The sequence below is a fragment of the Poecilia latipinna genome, unplaced genomic scaffold (assembly GCF_001443285.1).
Source record: "Poecilia latipinna isolate Pla-1442-1.1 unplaced genomic scaffold, P_latipinna-1.0 Scaffold560, whole genome shotgun sequence".
NCBI lineage: Eukaryota > Metazoa > Chordata > Actinopteri > Cyprinodontiformes > Poeciliidae > Poecilia > Poecilia latipinna.
Genome location: NW_015113176.1, coordinates 299219 through 317978, shown reverse-complemented (window position 1 = coordinate 317978; position 18760 = coordinate 299219). Strand labels below are relative to the sequence as shown.

At 39.6% G+C, this 18760-nt stretch overlaps 1 protein-coding gene across 2 annotated transcripts in view; it reads left to right on the top strand.

Annotated features, from left to right (window-relative positions):
- LOC106953105 (plexin-B2-like) overlaps positions 1-18760 on the top strand; it is a 141752-nt gene that overhangs the window by 101867 nt on the left and 21125 nt on the right. Inside the window, exons 5-19 of one of the 2 annotated variants that reach the window (XM_015041660.1) lie at positions 4920-5449; positions 6067-6393; positions 6483-6627; positions 7530-7678; positions 7755-7925; positions 8477-8611; positions 9894-9994; positions 10076-10202; positions 12744-12909; positions 14259-14370; positions 14482-14590; positions 14676-14777; positions 15442-15537; positions 17305-17392; positions 17485-17675. In XM_015041660.1, coding sequence (XP_014897146.1) covers positions 4922-5449; positions 6067-6393; positions 6483-6627; positions 7530-7678; positions 7755-7925; positions 8477-8611; positions 9894-9994; positions 10076-10202; positions 12744-12909; positions 14259-14370; positions 14482-14590; positions 14676-14777; positions 15442-15537; positions 17305-17392; positions 17485-17675 — 2547 coding nt within the window. In that variant the 5' untranslated portion in view covers positions 4920-4921. Of the gene's footprint in view, positions 1-4919; positions 5450-6066; positions 6394-6482; positions 6628-7529; positions 7679-7754; positions 7926-8476; positions 8612-9893; positions 9995-10075; positions 10203-12743; positions 12910-14258; positions 14371-14481; positions 14591-14672; positions 14778-15441; positions 15538-17304; positions 17393-17484; positions 17676-18760 lie in introns of both variants that reach the window. The other variant, XM_015041659.1, reaches the window with a different exon arrangement.

Below are 18760 nucleotides of genomic sequence, written 5' to 3'. Positions count from 1 at the left end.
CGATCTCCTCCCTGAGTTACTGCCATCTGAAGAAATGCACCAAAACAACCAATCAGAGCCAGGAGGAGGGTCTTAGTGCTGCCAATCATTCTCATGTATCCGCTGTGAACAACTTACCATTATATTTATCTTTGGTGGCTATGCTAACTGGCTTTAGCATTCAAGTCAAGCTAAGCTAGCTGTAGTGTAGCAGAGAGGGGTAGTGATTGACTGCGCTAAGACCCGCCTCCTGTCACTGATTGGTTAACACTTAGAGAAGGCAGTGGATTTATTATTTTCAGAGATTATGGTGACATAAAGGTACATTCTGCAGCTTTAATGTTGATTTAGTATTAGAACTGAAAATGGACACCGGCTAAGGGTCAGATTGGTTTATAAACACATTATTATACAAATAATTACCAACCAAATTCACTACTGAGCCACAAAACTTGCTTATAGTTAAATAAAGACATTTTAAAAGTTGGAGAAGTTCTGCTGAGGAGGGAAGTGATTGGACCAACTCTAACCAGGCAGCTGTTCTCAGATCAGCGCCGTTTCATCGCATCGGTTTTATTTTCCCCAGGAACTCCTCAGGTGCCGTTTGTTCCTCCAGACTGCGTCGTCTCTGGGTCTGATGGAGGAGATTGCCTGTGTGTGTTGATAGACGAGCTCTTCCTGCTGTGTGTGTCCGTCCTGTTTGCTGCTTTAGCTTCACTTTCCCTCGCCAGGCTCCTTCATTACCACCAATAAGGACTCCATTTTCCCCCGGGGTTCCTCCAATTACAGCCACTGCGTCCCTCCAGCTCTGGCCAATCAGCATCCATGTTCCTCTGGCCCAATGTCATGAATGGCTAATGTTACCCCAGCGGTGGGCTGGAATGTAAATCAGGCGTTTTGGAGCGAAAGTTGAGGTGAATTCGACGATAATGAACAGTTTTGGTTGCAGGGAGGTGAATAATGAGGGACAACATGGCGGTTGCCAAGAACAGCATCCAGTCAAGGTAGAACATTTCAGCAGCAAACATCAATAAATACCATCAAAGTCAATTATTGTTGATCATAAGCGGTTTAAAAAAATTTAGTGTTCTGCAGTTTCCTGCAAGTTTGTTCCACATTTCCGGTGCACAAAGCTGAATCAATCATAACACATTTCAGCAAGGAGGCAGTTCAAAGAGTTTTACATCATAAAAACACAACAATAAAAACACCAGTCACAAACATGAAATGTTTATCAAATGCCATCATCAATAATTACCATCAAATTCAGTTATTATGAATCAAAGAGATCTCTAACTAGGTGTGTTTTAGTCTAGATTTAAAGGAGCTCAGTGTTTCAGCTGTTCTGCAGTTTATAGCTGGATGATGTGCACCGTCTTCCTGGTTTTAGTCAGAACGCCAGCAGCAGCGTTCTGGATCAGCTGCTCTGAAGGTCAGAGTTCAGCCTCATCTCTCTCCTTTTAACCTTTTTATCATCTCCTTTCTGGTGCACCTCCAGACTTGGCAGCATCTCATCCCTTCAGAGGAAAATATTAGACATCTGAATTGTCTCCAGGCAGAGAGTAGACGACTTTTAACCACATTCATCAAATGCATGTGACATCAGATGAGTTTTTTGAGACAAAAATGCCAGACAGAAAAAAGAGACATTCAATCAGCAGACTCGAACGGCGGTCGGCCTCAGATGTGCGCGGTCCCGGTGGGATGTCGAGTGTCAGAAAGCAAGGATTGTTTGAAGCGGTTCCCACGGGTTGGGATGTGGAGGGAGGCACACGCAGAGAGAAACATGCGAGTGATGAAGAGACGACTGAAGGAACGAGGCTTAAGGAGGTTAGACAGGAGCAGAAAATCTGCGAGGCTTTATTCCCCCGGCTGGAGCTTCAACACACATTCCTACATTCAGCTTCACTACAAACTTTTCAGCCAGAGCTTTTGGCTTTTAAAGACTCCCACTCGTTTCAACCTGTGTTTTTTTTTAAGTTTCCATGACCATGTTTGTACATTATTCCAGTTTTCTACCAAATAGGGTTTGCTGGTGTTCGGAGAGACGAAGGCAGATTTGTTGGCAGACTTCTGTCTGACCCTTAAATCAGACTTTTAGATGCATACTGGCTGATCGTTTCTGGAAATACAGTGGCAGAGCAAATATTCAAAACATGTCCTGGCCTTAGGAGTCTGATAATTCAGAAGCCCCTGATTGCTACAGATTAGCTTCTCTAACATTTGGTGTAGATTTCAGGATGGTTTCACACCAGATGGTCCTGTAGTTTCAGTTCGATTTGGAACCAGAACTCCATCATCTGCTCCACCTCCAGCTGCTGTGGTTCTCTGAGTCAAACCAACCTGTTCCCCTCCTGGCCTGTGGGGGCGCTGCACCAAGAACCACTGAAGGAAACGGCACAAAAACCTCTGAAAGCACTGAGAGCAACTTCCTTCTTCACCAGATGGAAACAAGATGGAGGCGTCAGATTTTAACAGTTGGAGGGTTTCTCTTTAGTTAAAGACTATTAGCCATTTCTTATGCTAGCGATAGCCTAGCACATTTGTTTTGGTTGTATTTATCAAGAATGCTATTGTAGCCATTCAGCTTTCCAGTGTTTCAGGAAGTCCTGATCAATCATTGAGCATCTGTAGATGCTAACATTAGCATTAGCAACATGTTTAGCACTGAGATGCTATTTTAGGCTTGAATAGCTTAGCTGATAGGCTAACTCCCTTTAGCACAACTGCAACATGACAGTAGTCTTTTTCAGCGTCCAATCAGATTAGTTTAGAGCAAAATGTAACCCGCAGTGGGAGAAGACGCTTTATCACCCATCACTGCTGTTGCTTGTGCGTCTGATTTAATGGCGTACCAGAAACGCACAAAATCAAACGTTCCATTGGGAACTTTTGTATGTAAAAAAATTAATTGCGATAAAATTTATTAATAAAAATTAAAGTCCTGACCCTAATTTATAAGCTTTTCAGACTCTGAAAAAACAACTCCATTTCGAGGGGAATAATTTAACTGCTACACCTGGAACAAAAGTCAAGATTCCTACATTATCTGGAGCTGTCCAGAACTTGATTTAGTAGAGTTTTCCAAACTTATTCCACTTTATTGTCGAAATGTTTCATCCATCTATCCAAATGTCTTGAATGAGTCAAAAAGTCTTGAAAAATGTTTAGTTCAAAACAGTAGCAAATGTAAATGTTTTTCTACCGTGTTGTCGGCTTTCACACCAGAATTTTTCTCCTTTTTAAAGCTGTGTAATCCAGCAGTTCACACATTAAAAGTGTCACTCACCTTTTCTCCCTTCAGGTAATTTCTTTGCTTAACTGTAGGAAGTGGAAATAATTTCCGGTTCTCAGCGTTACCTGTCAGATCAGTCCATCCGTCATTCAGTAAAAATCCTTTTCATCCTGAAGAACACTGCAACGATTTATAATGGTGAGCCGGTGGCACAAAGGCTTTATTGAGGCCGCTGATCTTCTAAGTAGTGATCCTTCTGTTTGCAATAATTATCCTAAAACCTCATAATAACCCTTCAGTGGTTTAATTATGTTTATATAGTGAGGCAAGGTTTTTATCCTCAACAAGCTCTGAAAAGGGGCTTTACCTAAACGTTTCACATCCATAAAATCCCATCTGTTGTTTTCAAGAGAAACACAAACACACCTTCGACACAAACCGAGTTTATTTCAGCCCTGACAGCAGTCAGGCTGAACTGGAGGATGAAAAACGCTTCAGAGAGAAAAGAAAAGCGGCTGAGATGGGTTACGGAGGAAACAGAAGATGATTTTAGCCCTTTGATGTCGCAGATCCTTAACAGGACGAGGCGGGGAACATACCTGCTGGGTTTGGCTTGTTTTAATGTTACAGGGAGAAAAGGTGTGACATTTAATGACAGCGACAGATTAAATTTATGATAAAAGTGTGAGGCTGACTCTAATAAGCTCAGAATGTTTCGGTTCACTGACTGAGAAGATCCTGCAGCCCAATTCAAAGATAAATTCAATTTAAAAATACTTTATCTATCTTATTGCTTTCCTGGACGATGAATTGTCCCTGTAATTTCTGCGGTAAACAATAATGTTGTGATTGTGAGACAGTTTCAAGTAAAAGACCAATAAACTTTAAGAACACTTAACATTGGAACTGGAAAATAATTTAAATATCCAAAATAAAAACAACCAAACACAAAAAGTAAAAACAAAATAAAAACCAGTTAGAACTGAAACTGACAGGATTAGTCATCACTTACATCACCCAGATGTCTTCAGTCGCTGTGGAAGGTGAAGCCGCAGGCAGAAAGGATCTCCAGTAGCAGTCAGTGTTACAACAAATCTAAAAAGGCCTCTGACTGAAGGCCATTGCCTCATGACATGCTAATCCCCTCGTTTGCATTTGCCGCACCTCTTTAAGTGTCTGTCTGGTTATGCAGATGTTGGAATAGGGGATACGATCCTAACAAAATGTGCTATATAAATAAAATTACCTTGCATTATAACTTATTTAAAACATTTTAAAAATGTGCACATTGTGTTTTACCTTCATACTGGAGTAAATGTGTGTTTTTCCAGCCCTCTATATGTAATGTAAAATTTGTCACCAGATTATCAATATGTATTTTATTTAAATCTACTTGTTAATTTGTTTTCTTTATACTACTTTAATTAAACTTTTCATTTTTGTATATATTATTTTATTTTCATTAAGCTTCTAGAAGAAACATTTGTGTGAACATTCATCATTTCTCTATTTTATTAAATATATTTAAATCTTGATTTATCATGAAATTTAAGATTATTTAGAGTAGTTGACCACTGGGGGCAGCGTTCCACTAACTGATGTCAGATCGATTTTTTTTGTTGCATTCTGAAATCTCACCATTAGGCGTCACTAAAACTGTAATTATTTGACAACCAGCTGGTATTTTTCTGGTTTTGTCTTCCAGACATGATGGAGCGGTGGTGGGCGTGGCGGCTCACCGTGGTTGCCATGGTGACGGCTCACCTCGCCCCGTGCCGCGGCGTGGACCCGGAGAACCCGGAGTTTTCGTCCACCACACTGATCAACAACGTGGTGGTGCACCCCGCCACGGGCCGGCTGTACGTGGGCGCGATCAACAACCTGTACCAGCTGACCGCCGACCTGGAGCAGGAGTCCAGCTACGTTACGGGCCCCAAACTCGACAACCGGCAGTGCACTCCGCCCGTCACCACCGTCTCCTGCAAGGACGCAAAGGACACGCCCAACTACAACAAGCTGCTGCTGCTCCACCCGGCCAAGAACCAGCTGGTGGTGTGCGGCAGCCTGTTCAGGGGCCTCTGCTCGCTCAGGAGCCTGGACAGCGTGAAGGACGAAGTCTACTTCAACGACAACAAGGGCGAGAAGTCGTACGTGGCGAGCGCCGATGAGACCGTCTCCGTCGTGGGAGTGATGTCATACTACAAGAAAAACAAAGAAAACCTCACCGTTTTCCTGGTGAGGAGGAAGCACAAGCTCCGCCCACTTCTCTGTGTTTAACAGAATAAAATCAAAATATTATGAGAATAATGTCAAAATAAAAATAAGGTAAAAATAACAATAATGGCAAAATATTACATTACTATTGTAATATTTGCACTATTACATTAGTAATGTAATATTTTGCGAATTAAGTCAAAATATTACAACAATAAAGTCATTGTGTTCTACTTTGTCAGAATACGACTTTATTCTCGTTGTAAATAACCCAAATTTAAGCTCCTTATTTGGTGCATAACGTGATTGACTTCTGGTTTTTGATTTAATGCTTTTATTTTGATAAGAGAGCTTCTGCTGTTTATATTTTAGAACGGCAGCTTAACGACAAAAGGAACGAAAGACAGGTTGCGACAGCGAAGTAAAAATGTATCTTATTAGCGACCCATCTCATTATTTTGACTCTTTAAAAGAGACAGATGCTCTTACGGTGAAACTGGGTTTACTCCCAGTAAACCTCGCTGTTATTACTATATTTATGAATAATAATGGCAAAAAACAACTTAATTTAAGAAATCTCCAGACTTGCATTTGCAGTAATTACAGTAAAACCCCTGCTTGGTGTGTTTCTCCGTCAGGTTGCTAAAGGCCACAGCAGTTTGGACAACATGAAGCTCATCTCCACCCGCGTCCTGGAGGAAGAGGGCGACTGGGACGTGTTTGAGAACATCATCGAGACCGCGGCGGTCCAGTCCAATCCCTTCAACGTGAAATACGCGCACGACTTCCGCTTCAGCTTCAAAAGCAACGGCTTCGTCTACTTCCTGTTTTCCAGGAAGCTCAACTCGCACAACCACAAGAACTTCACGTTCATCTCCCGGATCTGTGAGGAGGATCACAACTACTACTCGTACACGGAGCTGCAGCTCAACTGCAGCGCCGGCAATGAGTTCAGCAAAGTTCTGGTGAGGAGAACCAGCCGGTCCGGATGTTTATTATTGTTACTCATATTTATAATAAACCAAACTTCAATCTGCTTTCTCTGATCTTCCAGGCGGCTTTTGTTGGACCAGCAGGCGAGACTTTGGCTCAGAGTCTGAGCCGGTCCCCTCGGTACGGCTCTGAGTACGGACCCATCTCAGCTCATGACGAAGTTCTGTTCGCCACCTTCAGCAACGAAGACGACAGCTCAGCCATGTGTATGACACACTTTCATGTTTTTATAGCTTTTTTTTATCAGTTTGGTCTCAGAAAATGTTTCCGATAGATTAATTTGCAGTCAGGTTCATAGCAGACGCCACCTTCTCATTCTGTTGTAAAAAAAATCATCATTCATCTTATTTTCAAAAAGAGAGGGGTCTTCAATGCTTCTCTTCTGTTTGTATCTTTTTCCTGCAACTGTTTTCAGTTTTTTCAGTGAGTAGAAGAAGAGCACTTGTTGCTCGTTGTGTCTGTGGGGCTCAGCACTGCCCCCTGTCAGTAAGACACGGTACTTTCTCTGCACATTTATGGCCAATCAGAAAGATGTATTCATTAAATCTATCCATCAGGAATATCAACACATGTAGGAAATGTGTAATTAAACAAGTATGTGTTAGCTATATAATATATACAGCGCCCCCAGAGGTGAGGCACGGCACTGCACTGCCTCGCCTCGGTCTTCAAAAACTATTTATAGAAATTTTTTTCATCATTGTTAGGATCTATTTTACTTCTCGTTTACTTCTCCACAGTGAATCAAAAGATGAAACACTGAGCTTTCTTTCTGTGTACACAAAATATTTTAACATTGAATATTTCTCACAGAACACTATAAATGAAACAGTGTTGCTGTTTTCTTCTGAAGTAATTCAGTAATTGGGTTATTTTGGCAATAACTTTTATAAAGCTGGTTCATTTGTGCTCTTTTGGACCTCCAGGCCAGCAGGGGGCCCTAAGCAGTGGCAAAATTTGCTTATACCTCTTTCTTTTTACATAGTGTTGTGGAAAAGTATTTAGCTTTACAGATTTCTTATGTTTTAGCTATTTTGTTGTTTTATTTTCTTAATGTTTCATATTTAGCTTGAGTGGAGACGGATTTTGTTTCTGCTCCTGTTTTCAGGTATGTACCCTTTAAAGTTCATCGACGCACAAATTTATAAAGTCATAGACGCCTGTTACAACCACGGGGGCCTCATCAACAACCAGCTGGCGGTTTATTCGCCTTATTCTACTTCTAATTCCAAGCCTGAGGAGCTGTGCAGCGGAACGGTACTAAAATCCTCTCCTGAAACGAAACTGAAACCCAAATCTGATGTTTTAAATGGAAAACCTGCTCTTTCACCAGAGAGGCATGGAGAAATGTGGAGCTGAGCATCTGCCCTCACCGCTGGCCAGTAAGGCCGAATTCGCCTTAGTGGCTGAGCCGTCATGGACGCATGGGCGTCACCTGACGGCTGTGGCTGTTGCCGTGGAGATGGACCATGCTGTGGCGTTCCTGGGCACCGTCGATGGACAGGTGACAGATTCTTAAATCATGACTTTATTCACTTACTGTTTGTGGGTTCAAAATTATACTAAAAAATGCATTTTGGTTGACAAAAGCTAGCAAGCTAACATTAGCCCCAGTCTTTACAAATGTTTTTATTCAAAGCTTCTTAAAATATATGCAAATATTTCCTTGTGCCATCTTGGATTGCCTGCATATCAACTTGTTGTAAATGTTTTAATCCGTTTCTTTATGGTTTTCGGCTTCAGGAGGGACTCGTATGATAAATTAAACGAGCTCGATCATTTTTAATTGCATAATTTATCATTTTTCTCTTTTCCTACCAAAAACTGGATGACAAAAGTTGTTTCAGTTTTTTTTATTTTGAATCTTTAAAATGTCTTTCAGTTCCAATTGCTCACTAGAATTTAAAGTGTATTGTTCTTGTTTTACTTCCACTAAATTTCATTCATCACAGTATCTTCTGGTTAAAATGTGTTTTAGCTGTCGCCGTCCTGCTGCCACTGTGGTCCTGCTCTGCGCTGGCGGTAACGTTTCCACTTTCTGTTTCTCCTCTGCAGGTGCTGAAGCTGCATCTGTCGGCTCAACCCAAGGTTTACGGCCAGCCGCTGAGCGGCGCCTCCAGGCACAAGGTCAACAAGAACCTGCTGTTCGACTCCAGCCTGCAGCACCTGTACATCACCACGGACAAAAAGGTCGGAGCCCATTGATTGTTCCGTTTGCCGGATCCATCGCTCCGCGCTTCCACCCGTCCAGAGCGACCCGGAAGGTCGCGGCGGCGGCGCTAGCTAGCTCCTGTTTCCCCCTTTCATCCATCAAGCTGCTGATTTAATGAGCCCTTCATTTATTCCCTCTGTCCTATTTGATCATTTATTCTCTGTCGACTAACACCAACACATCCGTCTGCATTACCGCACACAAGTCGCTGCTTGATTTATTCACTCCGTTTTTCTTCCTCTCCGTCATCCGTCTTTCTTTGCTTTGTCCTTTTATCTTTTCCTCAGCCGAGGTGAAATAGATGTTATTGATTTTTAGAAATGAATTAATTACAAAGCACTTCAAGAGAGCAATTTGCTTTGATCAAGTCGAGCGACGACGCTGGAGCTCGTTCCATCTGCTCATTTAAATTTATTAGACGGCGCTCAGCCTGTCGGAGAGCAGAGCCGCTTGGAAGATGCTCAACTTAAAAAAACATCAGGAGGAAGAATTAAAGCTGTTTTAAAGTAATGAGAAATCTGGGATTAGGATAGAATTTCAAATTTTATATATTTTTTTACTGAATTTAAACATGAATATGTAAATTTTTGGTGTTTTTTGCAGCCAAAGATTCTCTCCAGACAGAAAAGTCAACAAGTACAAAACTATTTATAGTCCTTAAACTTTTACAAACTTCAGTTTATTTGATTAACTGAGATTAATCAACATAAAGTAGCAAAAATGAAGAAAACATTAAAACTGCAACAAAGTTCTGTACAAGATCATCAAACACAAACAGCCGATCAATAACAACACAGATCAATAAAATACCATCGATAAAAGCAGCTTCCAGATTCTTTAAAATAAAATTTTGAAAAATCATTCCGTTAAAATCATTAAAACATTTTAAGAATATAATAAAGTTTAAATATAATTTATTTGCCGTAAGATTGATTAAAATTTTTTTATTAAAAAATGTTTTCAAATTATTTTTGCATGAGTTTTTTATGACCTGCTTAGGGTTGTAAATAAAGCATTTTCTGGAACACAAAACAAAGTTTAAATCTAACTTTGTGATTGTTTAGTAGTTTATGCATAAAACATTCTAATAAGATTAATTTATTTAAATAAATTCAGAAAAAATATATAGACATATTTTTATTTATTACAAAATATACATGCATAGAAATAAATTAAATAATTAAAAACAATTTAATGAAAAAAAAAGAATTAATTACAATAATAATGAAACTTAATGAAATTAACTTGTTGTGTGTCCAGATCACCAAGGTTCCGGTCCAGACCTGCCATCTGATGACCGACTGCCACTCCTGCGTTGAGGTGAAGGATCCGTACTGCGGCTGGTGTGTCCTGGAGGGAAGGTGAGCGACTCCTGAACCGCTGCAGCCTGAAATGGGATCCAATAAGCTGCCGGAAATCAAGCCGCCATGTTGTTTCTCCAGGTGCACCAGGAAGCAGGACTGCAGCAGGTCAGCAGAGACGAACGCCTGGCTCTGGTCTCCCAACGGGAAGTGCGTTGAGATCGCAGCCTTCGACCCGCTGAACATCAGCTGCAAGAAGACGAACCAGGTGGGTGAAAATCCCAGCAAAGAATCAGAACAAAGTTTCTCTGATGAGACGCCATCTTTTATTTGATTTTAAATTGTTGTAGTTGGTGCTTATTTCTGTGAATTATGCATCAGCAGAGTTGAGTCGTAACTAGTTACATTTTCTCAATTATAGTTACTTGACTAACTTTATTAAGAAGTATTCCTACTCTTGAGTAAAATTTCTGGATTCCCTACCCACTGAATGACAGAGACGGAGATTTAGCTATGTGAAAGTCTGGTTAGCCAGCTAGCTGCTAAAGCTAATCTTAAAAGCTGTTTTAAGTTTTAAAGCCTTATTTAAAAAAATATATCTGTATCTGGTGAACTTTTCTAGACTTGCTAACCACTAACCGTAATTAGGGAGCTGTTAAAGCTAACATTAAAAGCTCTTATAATGTTGGGTTTACATACAGTAAACTTTTATTTTACACGTCAGAAGTATTAAATTTAAATAGATTTCAGTCGTTCGGTTAGGCTTTTAATGACTTTTCTCCTTAAAAATGAATAAAATTATATCTCATTCTGTCTTTTCTCATATCTAAAAAATCTGAAATTTATATTAGTAAATAGATTGAGAGTAGCACGTAACGATTGAGTCGATATATTTCAGTATGAGCGCTGTAGCCCATATGTTTTCATTAGCTGAACTCCTGCAGAGGATGTATGATTCTGTCTGAACCTGAATTAATGGGACATTGATCCAAGTGTCCAGGAGACGCAGTGTCCTTCAGCCTGAGTTTACAATGTAAAGTATGAGTTCTTTTTTTATTTAAGGAGAGATAGAGATGTGTTTTAATGACATTAAATTAATCAGATGACATGAATATTTGCTTTATGCAGATTGCTGCATTAGTTGATGGCGCTCTCACAGTCATCCTCATCAGATGTGTGATAATGCAATCAGATCAGGCTATAACAAAACAAAATGCAAACAAGTTGATGTTTGAATTATTTTAAAATGCAGCAGTAAAGACATTTATCTCCGTTTTCTAATCGTTCTTAGAAAATTAGGAAAGTTTTTGCACAGTTTTAGAACAAGCAGAAACATTTAATGAACAGAAACATAACTCAAAGTGAGTGATATTGCACATGTAAAGATTTCAGAATCGTGCATTAATTTCAGAATATTATTTAAATCCAGGAACCCAGAGATGAATTATGAGAGCTTTGCAGCAGAGCCCTTCCTGCATTCATCTTGTTTGCCCTGTTGAACAGGATCCTCATGAGATAAATCAGTTGTTTATAAGCAACACTTATTTTTAATCAACATAATGTGATATTCTTTTGCATAAAAATGTTGGGTTTTTAGAAATATTTGAAATAATTACATGGAAAGATGATTAAGCTTGTTGGGAATTTAAAATAATATTTCAATGACATCAGGTGCATATTTAGCCTCCTGCTGTTTAAAATAATTGAAGATTATAAGTGGAGATGAGCTTTATGACTATGTGAATAATAATTTGTCATTTTGAAGAATGAATACTTCTCTTACAGAAATAAAATCTTAATCAAACGTAAAGAAAACTGAGAATATTTCAGTCTTTTTCTCAGACTGGAGGATTAACACTGATTAACACCAGTTCTAATCTCCTCACTAAGTAATGGACTCAAAACATTTACAGCATCTGGCTTCTTTTGGTGCAGAATAATGACATAAAAGTCAAATAAAATGAATTTTAAAAAGTTGTTTGACAGCAGATGCTTTAAAAACTACTGGATATGCGTCCAATCTAGTTCCTCATAAAAATAAATCTTTTTGGGTATGAAAAGATCTGAATTGGTTCAGATTTTCCTCATTTATCCACAGTTTTCACTTCAAGCCGTTTTTTTTTATATTTTGAAGAAGATTTGAAGCACGGAGGAGGAACTTTAAACTCAGCAGACCGTTGCTAGGCAACCAAAGTCTGGGTGAACTTGAAACTTCTTACCCAGGAAGTTGTTGCTAGGCAACCAAAGAGAGAGTGAGCTAGTTGATAACACTAGACTAGCCGTTAGCCATTAGAGGTTGAGCCTCAGCTTGCAGCCTCAGCTTGCAGTTTGTTTTGATTAAATCTGGAGTGCTGAACATGACCTGCAGAAAGACAACAATGTAGAAATCCAGTTAATTTAGTAAATTTGACCTTGACCTTGTGTTCCTTAATGACTAACTTATGAGGAGTTCTGGCCTCAGGTTTTAATCTGATAAGAAAAGCGAATCTGAAATCTCCAGTGGAAGAAAGGTGACTTTGTTCTGGATCTTCTAAAGTTCAGAAGCTTCAGAGGATCAAGAAGTTTGAAATTAGAACTTCAGCAGCAAAATTAAAACAGTTGAGGTCAGCAAAGAGTAATGAGGAGCTCATGTTTGAACAGCGCAGTTGAATCGTAATTATTACTGCACCACACACTCACACACTTTCATGTGCCCTCTCTCAGTCAGGGAGACACATTTTATCAGGTTTAATCCAGTCTTGCTGGCCCGTTTTAGTAGAAACATTGCTGCAGACGTTGAGGCGTGTCTCTGTCCTGTTTGTCTCTGCAGGTGAGCATCAGCGTTCCCTCTCTCCCCCGGCTGAGGACCAGCGACAAGCTGCACTGCGTCTTCAATTCGTTAAAATCCGACGCTGTGACGCATAAAGATGATCCAACGATGGTGGTCTGTTCGCTTCCCGACCCCGGAAAAATCCCGCCCACTCCGGAGCAGCAGGGTACGATTCGCCACAGATTCTTATTTAAACTCTCAGGCGTTTTTATTCTGTAGACGTGTTGCATGCTGTTGTTTATATTGGGAAATTTCAGACGTGCAAAAATTAACAAATTGAAACCTGGACATGTAGTTATTATTAATTCAGTGCAATGCGCCACAGCACAGGGAAAATACAGCAGAAAAACTGCTGAAGAATAACCCTAAACCACTGATATTCTTCTTTTTCTCGCTCTCTGTGTTTTCCACGCTACAAGCAGACCCATTGTCATGGCAACTGACTTACAGCAGCTTCACTATATGTATCAAGATTCAACACCAAAAATCACTCAAACATTTCCCTCACAGAGTACAGAACATTCAGAGTAAACATGGCAGGCTGTTTGCAGGCTTGATGTTTATTTTACGATTATTAGAAACTGAGCGCTGTGGTAGATTAGCTACTGGTGATATTAGCTAAGCTTGATTAGCTAATTTAAACAGCGACTCTACTGATGAACAATCAGAGTTGGTTTATTTATTTATTAACTGACCCGAAACACACAGAATTCCACAGCACATCTACATGTTAGGTTGTCATAGTCAAGCTAGCATAACTGAACTTCTTCCCTTTCCCTGTTTCTTAATTAAAACATTTTCCTGACCTTGTCGTAGTGTTGACAATTAGTAGCAAAGCTCTGCGTCACTTTTCTTTTATACATCAGGCATATATTTAAGATTTTGTGTTATATTTAGAACTTAACAGCTAAAACCAATGCTAGTCAGTGTTAGCAGCTTGTTGCCCTCCAGCAGAAATGGGGTCGGGGTTTTGTGCTTGTCATGTCACACTGCAACGGGTTCATACTAGAAATGCATAAAAATGCAAATAAACAAAAAGTTTATTTCCTTTTTTTAACCTAAAGTACAATAGCAGCATTCATTTAGTGAACGCCTCAGCCCCCAACTACAATTCCAGAATTATGCAAATTTTGTAATTTTTATCAAAAAAATATTTTCTGCATATCTGTTAAAACTCACCATGTTGGGACAGAAAAGATCGATTTCCTCCACTTCCTCCCTGAGCTGCTTTTGCTTCTGAAGAAATGCACCAAAACCAACCAATCAGAGCCAGGAGGAGGGACTTAGCGCTGTCAATTAACCCCATGTCCTCGCTGCTAAATGCGCTCATGACGGATAAACAACTTACTTAACAGGAAAACTGTTTATCTGCCGTCATCAGTGGCTATGCTAACTAGCGTTCATGACGGGCTGTGCTAGCGGTTTCTGTCCTGCTACCATTCTCAATTGTTGTTCACAAATGGCCCCACGCCGCAGTTTGGACCCCTGAACCTCTGATTCTTCCTCTGTGTTCAGACTTCGTGTCCGTCCCGATGAAGATCCTGCTGAACGAAACGGTTGAAGTGACGTCTGGAGAATATCACTTCTACAACTGTGCAGCTACCGTTTGGAAGAACCCCAACACACCGTAAGCTGCATCTCTTTCTCACACACCTACACGCACACCTACACACACACACACACACACACACACATTAACACCCAGCATGATGCAGCCACATGTCCCACCTGTGTCCAGGTGCATTTCCTGTGTGACCAGTCAGTGGGGCTGCCAGTGGAACACCAAGGATTACACCTGCGGTGATAAAGTCGAAAATCCGGAAGGTCACATAGTCAAACCTTCACAGGTAAATTTCTTACCATAAATTCAGCCACCAAAGGTTAAAATCCTGGTAGAAAATATCTAAACTCACATTTGTTTCTCTCCTGAAGCGGGAAAATTGTCCTCAGTTTGAGTCTCCGGAGCCGTTGCTGATCCCTGTCGGCTATAAGGTGCCCATCGTCTTCCAGGGCAGGAACCTGGAGAGCTACGAGGTGCAGCTCAGTCACACCTGATAAATTCACAATTACCACTCAGTTAATCGCATGATAAGTTAATCATTTTCATTTAGACAACAGTCGTTAAGGAGATTCTCCCCTTTGATATTGTTGAAAAGCCGCCATTTTGAGAAACGCTGCAAACATTTGACACCTTGTAGCTAGTTTGCACTACCTTCCTCTTTTGCCTGTTTAAAAAAAAAAGATAAATAATAATTATTCATTTTTGAAACGCAAGACTTTATAATCCATTTTATTTGTTGTTTTGCGTGTTTTGTTTTTTTATTTGGGACATTTAATATGTTTTCCAGTTCCAGTGTTAAATGTTCTTTAGTATCTCTATACTAAAGAACAAAATGGCCTTAAAATGACAATATTATTGTTTATCGAATCATTTCTAGGACAATTTATTGTCTAGCAAAATTCATCATGACATGCCTACATGTGCAGATTTACAAACGATGCATCTAAAACCACTTATTGTGTTTTAAAATACAATTTACCTAAAAACAAGCAAACCTGTTGGTGGAATATAGTTAAGACCTACTTTTTGATGATTTTCTAATCTATTAAGATGCAAATTAAATGTTTTTACTAATAAGGCAAAGAGTAACCCAAAATAAGCAAATAATTTAAGTATTGGAATTGCATTTTTCTGCAGGGGAAGAGCTTCACCATCGGCACGGAGCTGATGGGGAACACTGAAGAAAGCGTGATGAAGATTGAAAACTCAAAGTTCAGATTCGTCGGTTACCAGGTGAGTTTGAGACGCAGATTTATCCCGTTTGTGGTTCAGATTGTTAAAATGATTCAGAGAATAAAGCATCTGAAAGAAGAGTAATCAATGTTGTGGGCAAACAGCGACAGATTAAACCCGTTTAACCCGCTTTAAGAAACACTCTGATTATTTAATTGAAACATCAGCAGCAGCAGTCGGCTCTTCACTGCCTCCTAAAATCAGCCACTCTGATTACTGTTGATTTTGAAGTTGCTCAACATGATTGCAACATTTATTTTATTAGCTTAAAACTCAGTTTCATTATGCACTTCATGATTAGTTGTGTGTATATATATTTTGCTCATGAATGTAGATAAAAAGTTGACGTTTCTGCTAAAAAAAAAAACGGCTAAATGCTGTTTGCTTCCACCTCGTTATCTCTCCCATTTTCCTCCCTCTGATTCTCTTTTATTTCCTCCACTTTTCGCTGTTTATCCTTTTTTTTCCTGAAAACCTCCAGAAGAAAACATCCTCTGATTTATGAGCACAATTGTGCATTTGAGTTGACCTTCACAGTTGGACCGAGGCGGTGTAATTTAGAATCGAGCTGCAAGCAGAAGGGAGACGAGGTTTTGTTTGTGTTTCACCACAAATCCAAACAGGGAAGTTTGGACTCATTTTGCTTGTGTTGTGAGGTCATAAATGTTTTAAAAGGTCACCTGACGCAGCTGCACAATCGCACATCTTTGAAAATGAGACAAATCCTCACTTTCATAACATCTATTCAGTTATTAATATTTGTCTCTACTTCTATTTTGAGCATTTTCTATATAAATGAAGCGTCGCTGTGATTTGTGCTGCACTGAAACTGTGATGTTTGGTTCAGTAAAAGCTGAAGTTTTCTACTGGATTTCAACTTTAATGATTATTACTAAAATGTATTTTCTGAAAATCATGTTTCTGCATAAAATCAAGCAGAAATTACATAAATATTGTTAAAATTCTACTAGCCCCACCCACAAAAATTCTTGGCTCCACCCATTTTTGTGGGCAGAGCTTTGTATCCCTTTTTATCATAATAAAAAAGGTGTTTGAGTCAAATGTTGAAGTGATGAGACTAAGAAAGGTGACGCAAAGTATTGTTGTGTAGCCGATAAATGCTAACTGTTAGCATTTTTCTTCACTACACAATCCTAATTTAGTAACAGTTAATGAAATTGTGGAAATGTTTCCACTGACAGTTGCTGAAATGACAATTACTTACACTTGAGGTAATAGTTTCCCTGCTAGCACAAATACCACTGCTAGCTGACAGTTATCATTAGCATGGTATCTCAAATACCATTAGCTGATAGGCTAACTATTAGCATTTCTACAGGCTATAGTCCAATAAAAATGAACTGTAGCCTGTAGCACAAATACTGTTAGCTAAAATGCTAACTGTTAGGAGACAGTTGTACTTTTAGCTAGCACTTTATTTATTCAGATGTTAAGTCTTAGCTGATTTTTAGCTTTTTAGTTTAGTTTGTGAGCTGAGATAAATGAAGTTATATTATTAAACGAAGACATTGAAATAGTATTTTATCCATCTGAAGGTTCTGCTTCAAATCAATGTCAACAATCAGGCCTGAATTTAGTCATTTAAAAAATGTAGAAGTTAAACCTGGACAAAAGAAAACTAGATGTTGCAGCAAGATGAGTGTTGTAAAAATGAGGTTTTTTTAGCTATAAAAGCCTTTTCAGCCGCACCTGTAGGAGTTTTGTTTGTACCTGTGAAGAAACAGTGCTGTTTGTCTCTGTATGCAGTTTGCTTACAATGACCAGCAGGAGGTGAACATATCTTTCCATATCAAAGACCAAGACAGGAACGCTAAGATTGACAGCACGCTGACAGGTTGGTGTGTCACTCTCAAACACAGAAAAGAGAAACAAAGAAGTTTTTCCTCTTATTTTCAGTTCTGATCCCCTCTCATCTTCTCCTCCCAGTCACGCTGTATAGCTGCTCAGTGGGAAGAGAGGACTGCAGTCTGTGTAAACACGCCGACGACAAGTACAACTGCGAGTGGTGCGAAGAAACCCCTCACGAAACCAATGATAAAAAAAACATGAAGTGTGTATACAAGGAGATCTGCAAGTCATCAGAACCGACTCCATGTCCCAAACCGACTATTACTGACGTGAGTCCTCAAAACCAAAGTCTCCTTCTGCTATTTATCATCATAAAACACTGCACCACCACACAATACACCACCAGACCTTTGAGGTACTTTCCAAGAGCTTCCAGGTACTTTCATGTAACTTACTGGTTGCTTTCCTGAATTTTAAGCAAAGCATTTCAGAACCTAACAAGTGTTTTTTTCTGGGAACTTGTTATGCAAAATTCACATTTTACAATTTTGTTAATTCCATTTAGAAGATTTCAGCTGCTTCTAAAACCAGCCCAAGTTCTTAAAAAACCCAGAAAAAAACCCTTGCAAAGAACGGCCTTTGACAAAAGTTCATGATCTTTTGGTGTCTGGAAAACGAGCCGTTTCAAAAACCTCTGAATTGTAACGTCAGGAATCAGCAGGCGCTGTCCCGTTAACTAGCAACCGCAGAAGAACTCCACTGTTACTTAGCAACCCCAGCGGAACTCCGCCCGTTACCTAGCAACCCTAGCAGAGTTCCAGCATGTGTGGTCAGCTAGTTTTACCGCTGTATGCGCTGCACAATGGCTGCTGGATATGACAGTCTTTTGTTGTTGACTCACCATCCAGAAACCACTTGCTGCATTGTTGTTGGTTGTCCATAAGGCTTCACTTCTGCTTTTCAAAGACGTATGTTGCATGGTTGCACGTCTGTTTGCAGCCGTCGATTTCTTTAAAGTTCCCAGAAGAAGAAAAAAAAACTGTTAAATTGCTTTGTACATTCTGTGAAACTTCAAACTCAGTTTTTGTTTTTTTGTTCAGGAATTTGTTCAAGGTTTGTTTGTTAGATTTTTTTAAAACTTTGCATCTTCCCTCAATGTTGGGGAATCAAACTTTTAATGAAATTCCTGAACCCCGAACTTCTCCAGCACTTCATATTAGACTGAGACTTGATATTCACTTTAACTTGAACAACTTGTTTAAATTGTTGCTGCTGTTCTAACTTTCTGTATTTGTCTCACATTGCAGGATGTAGTAAAATATTTTAGAATATCAACTTCAGCTGCTAGATGATGCATTTGTTTTCTGCTCTGGCAGTTTTGGGGAAATGTTTTCACCCCCAATAGTTCAGAAAA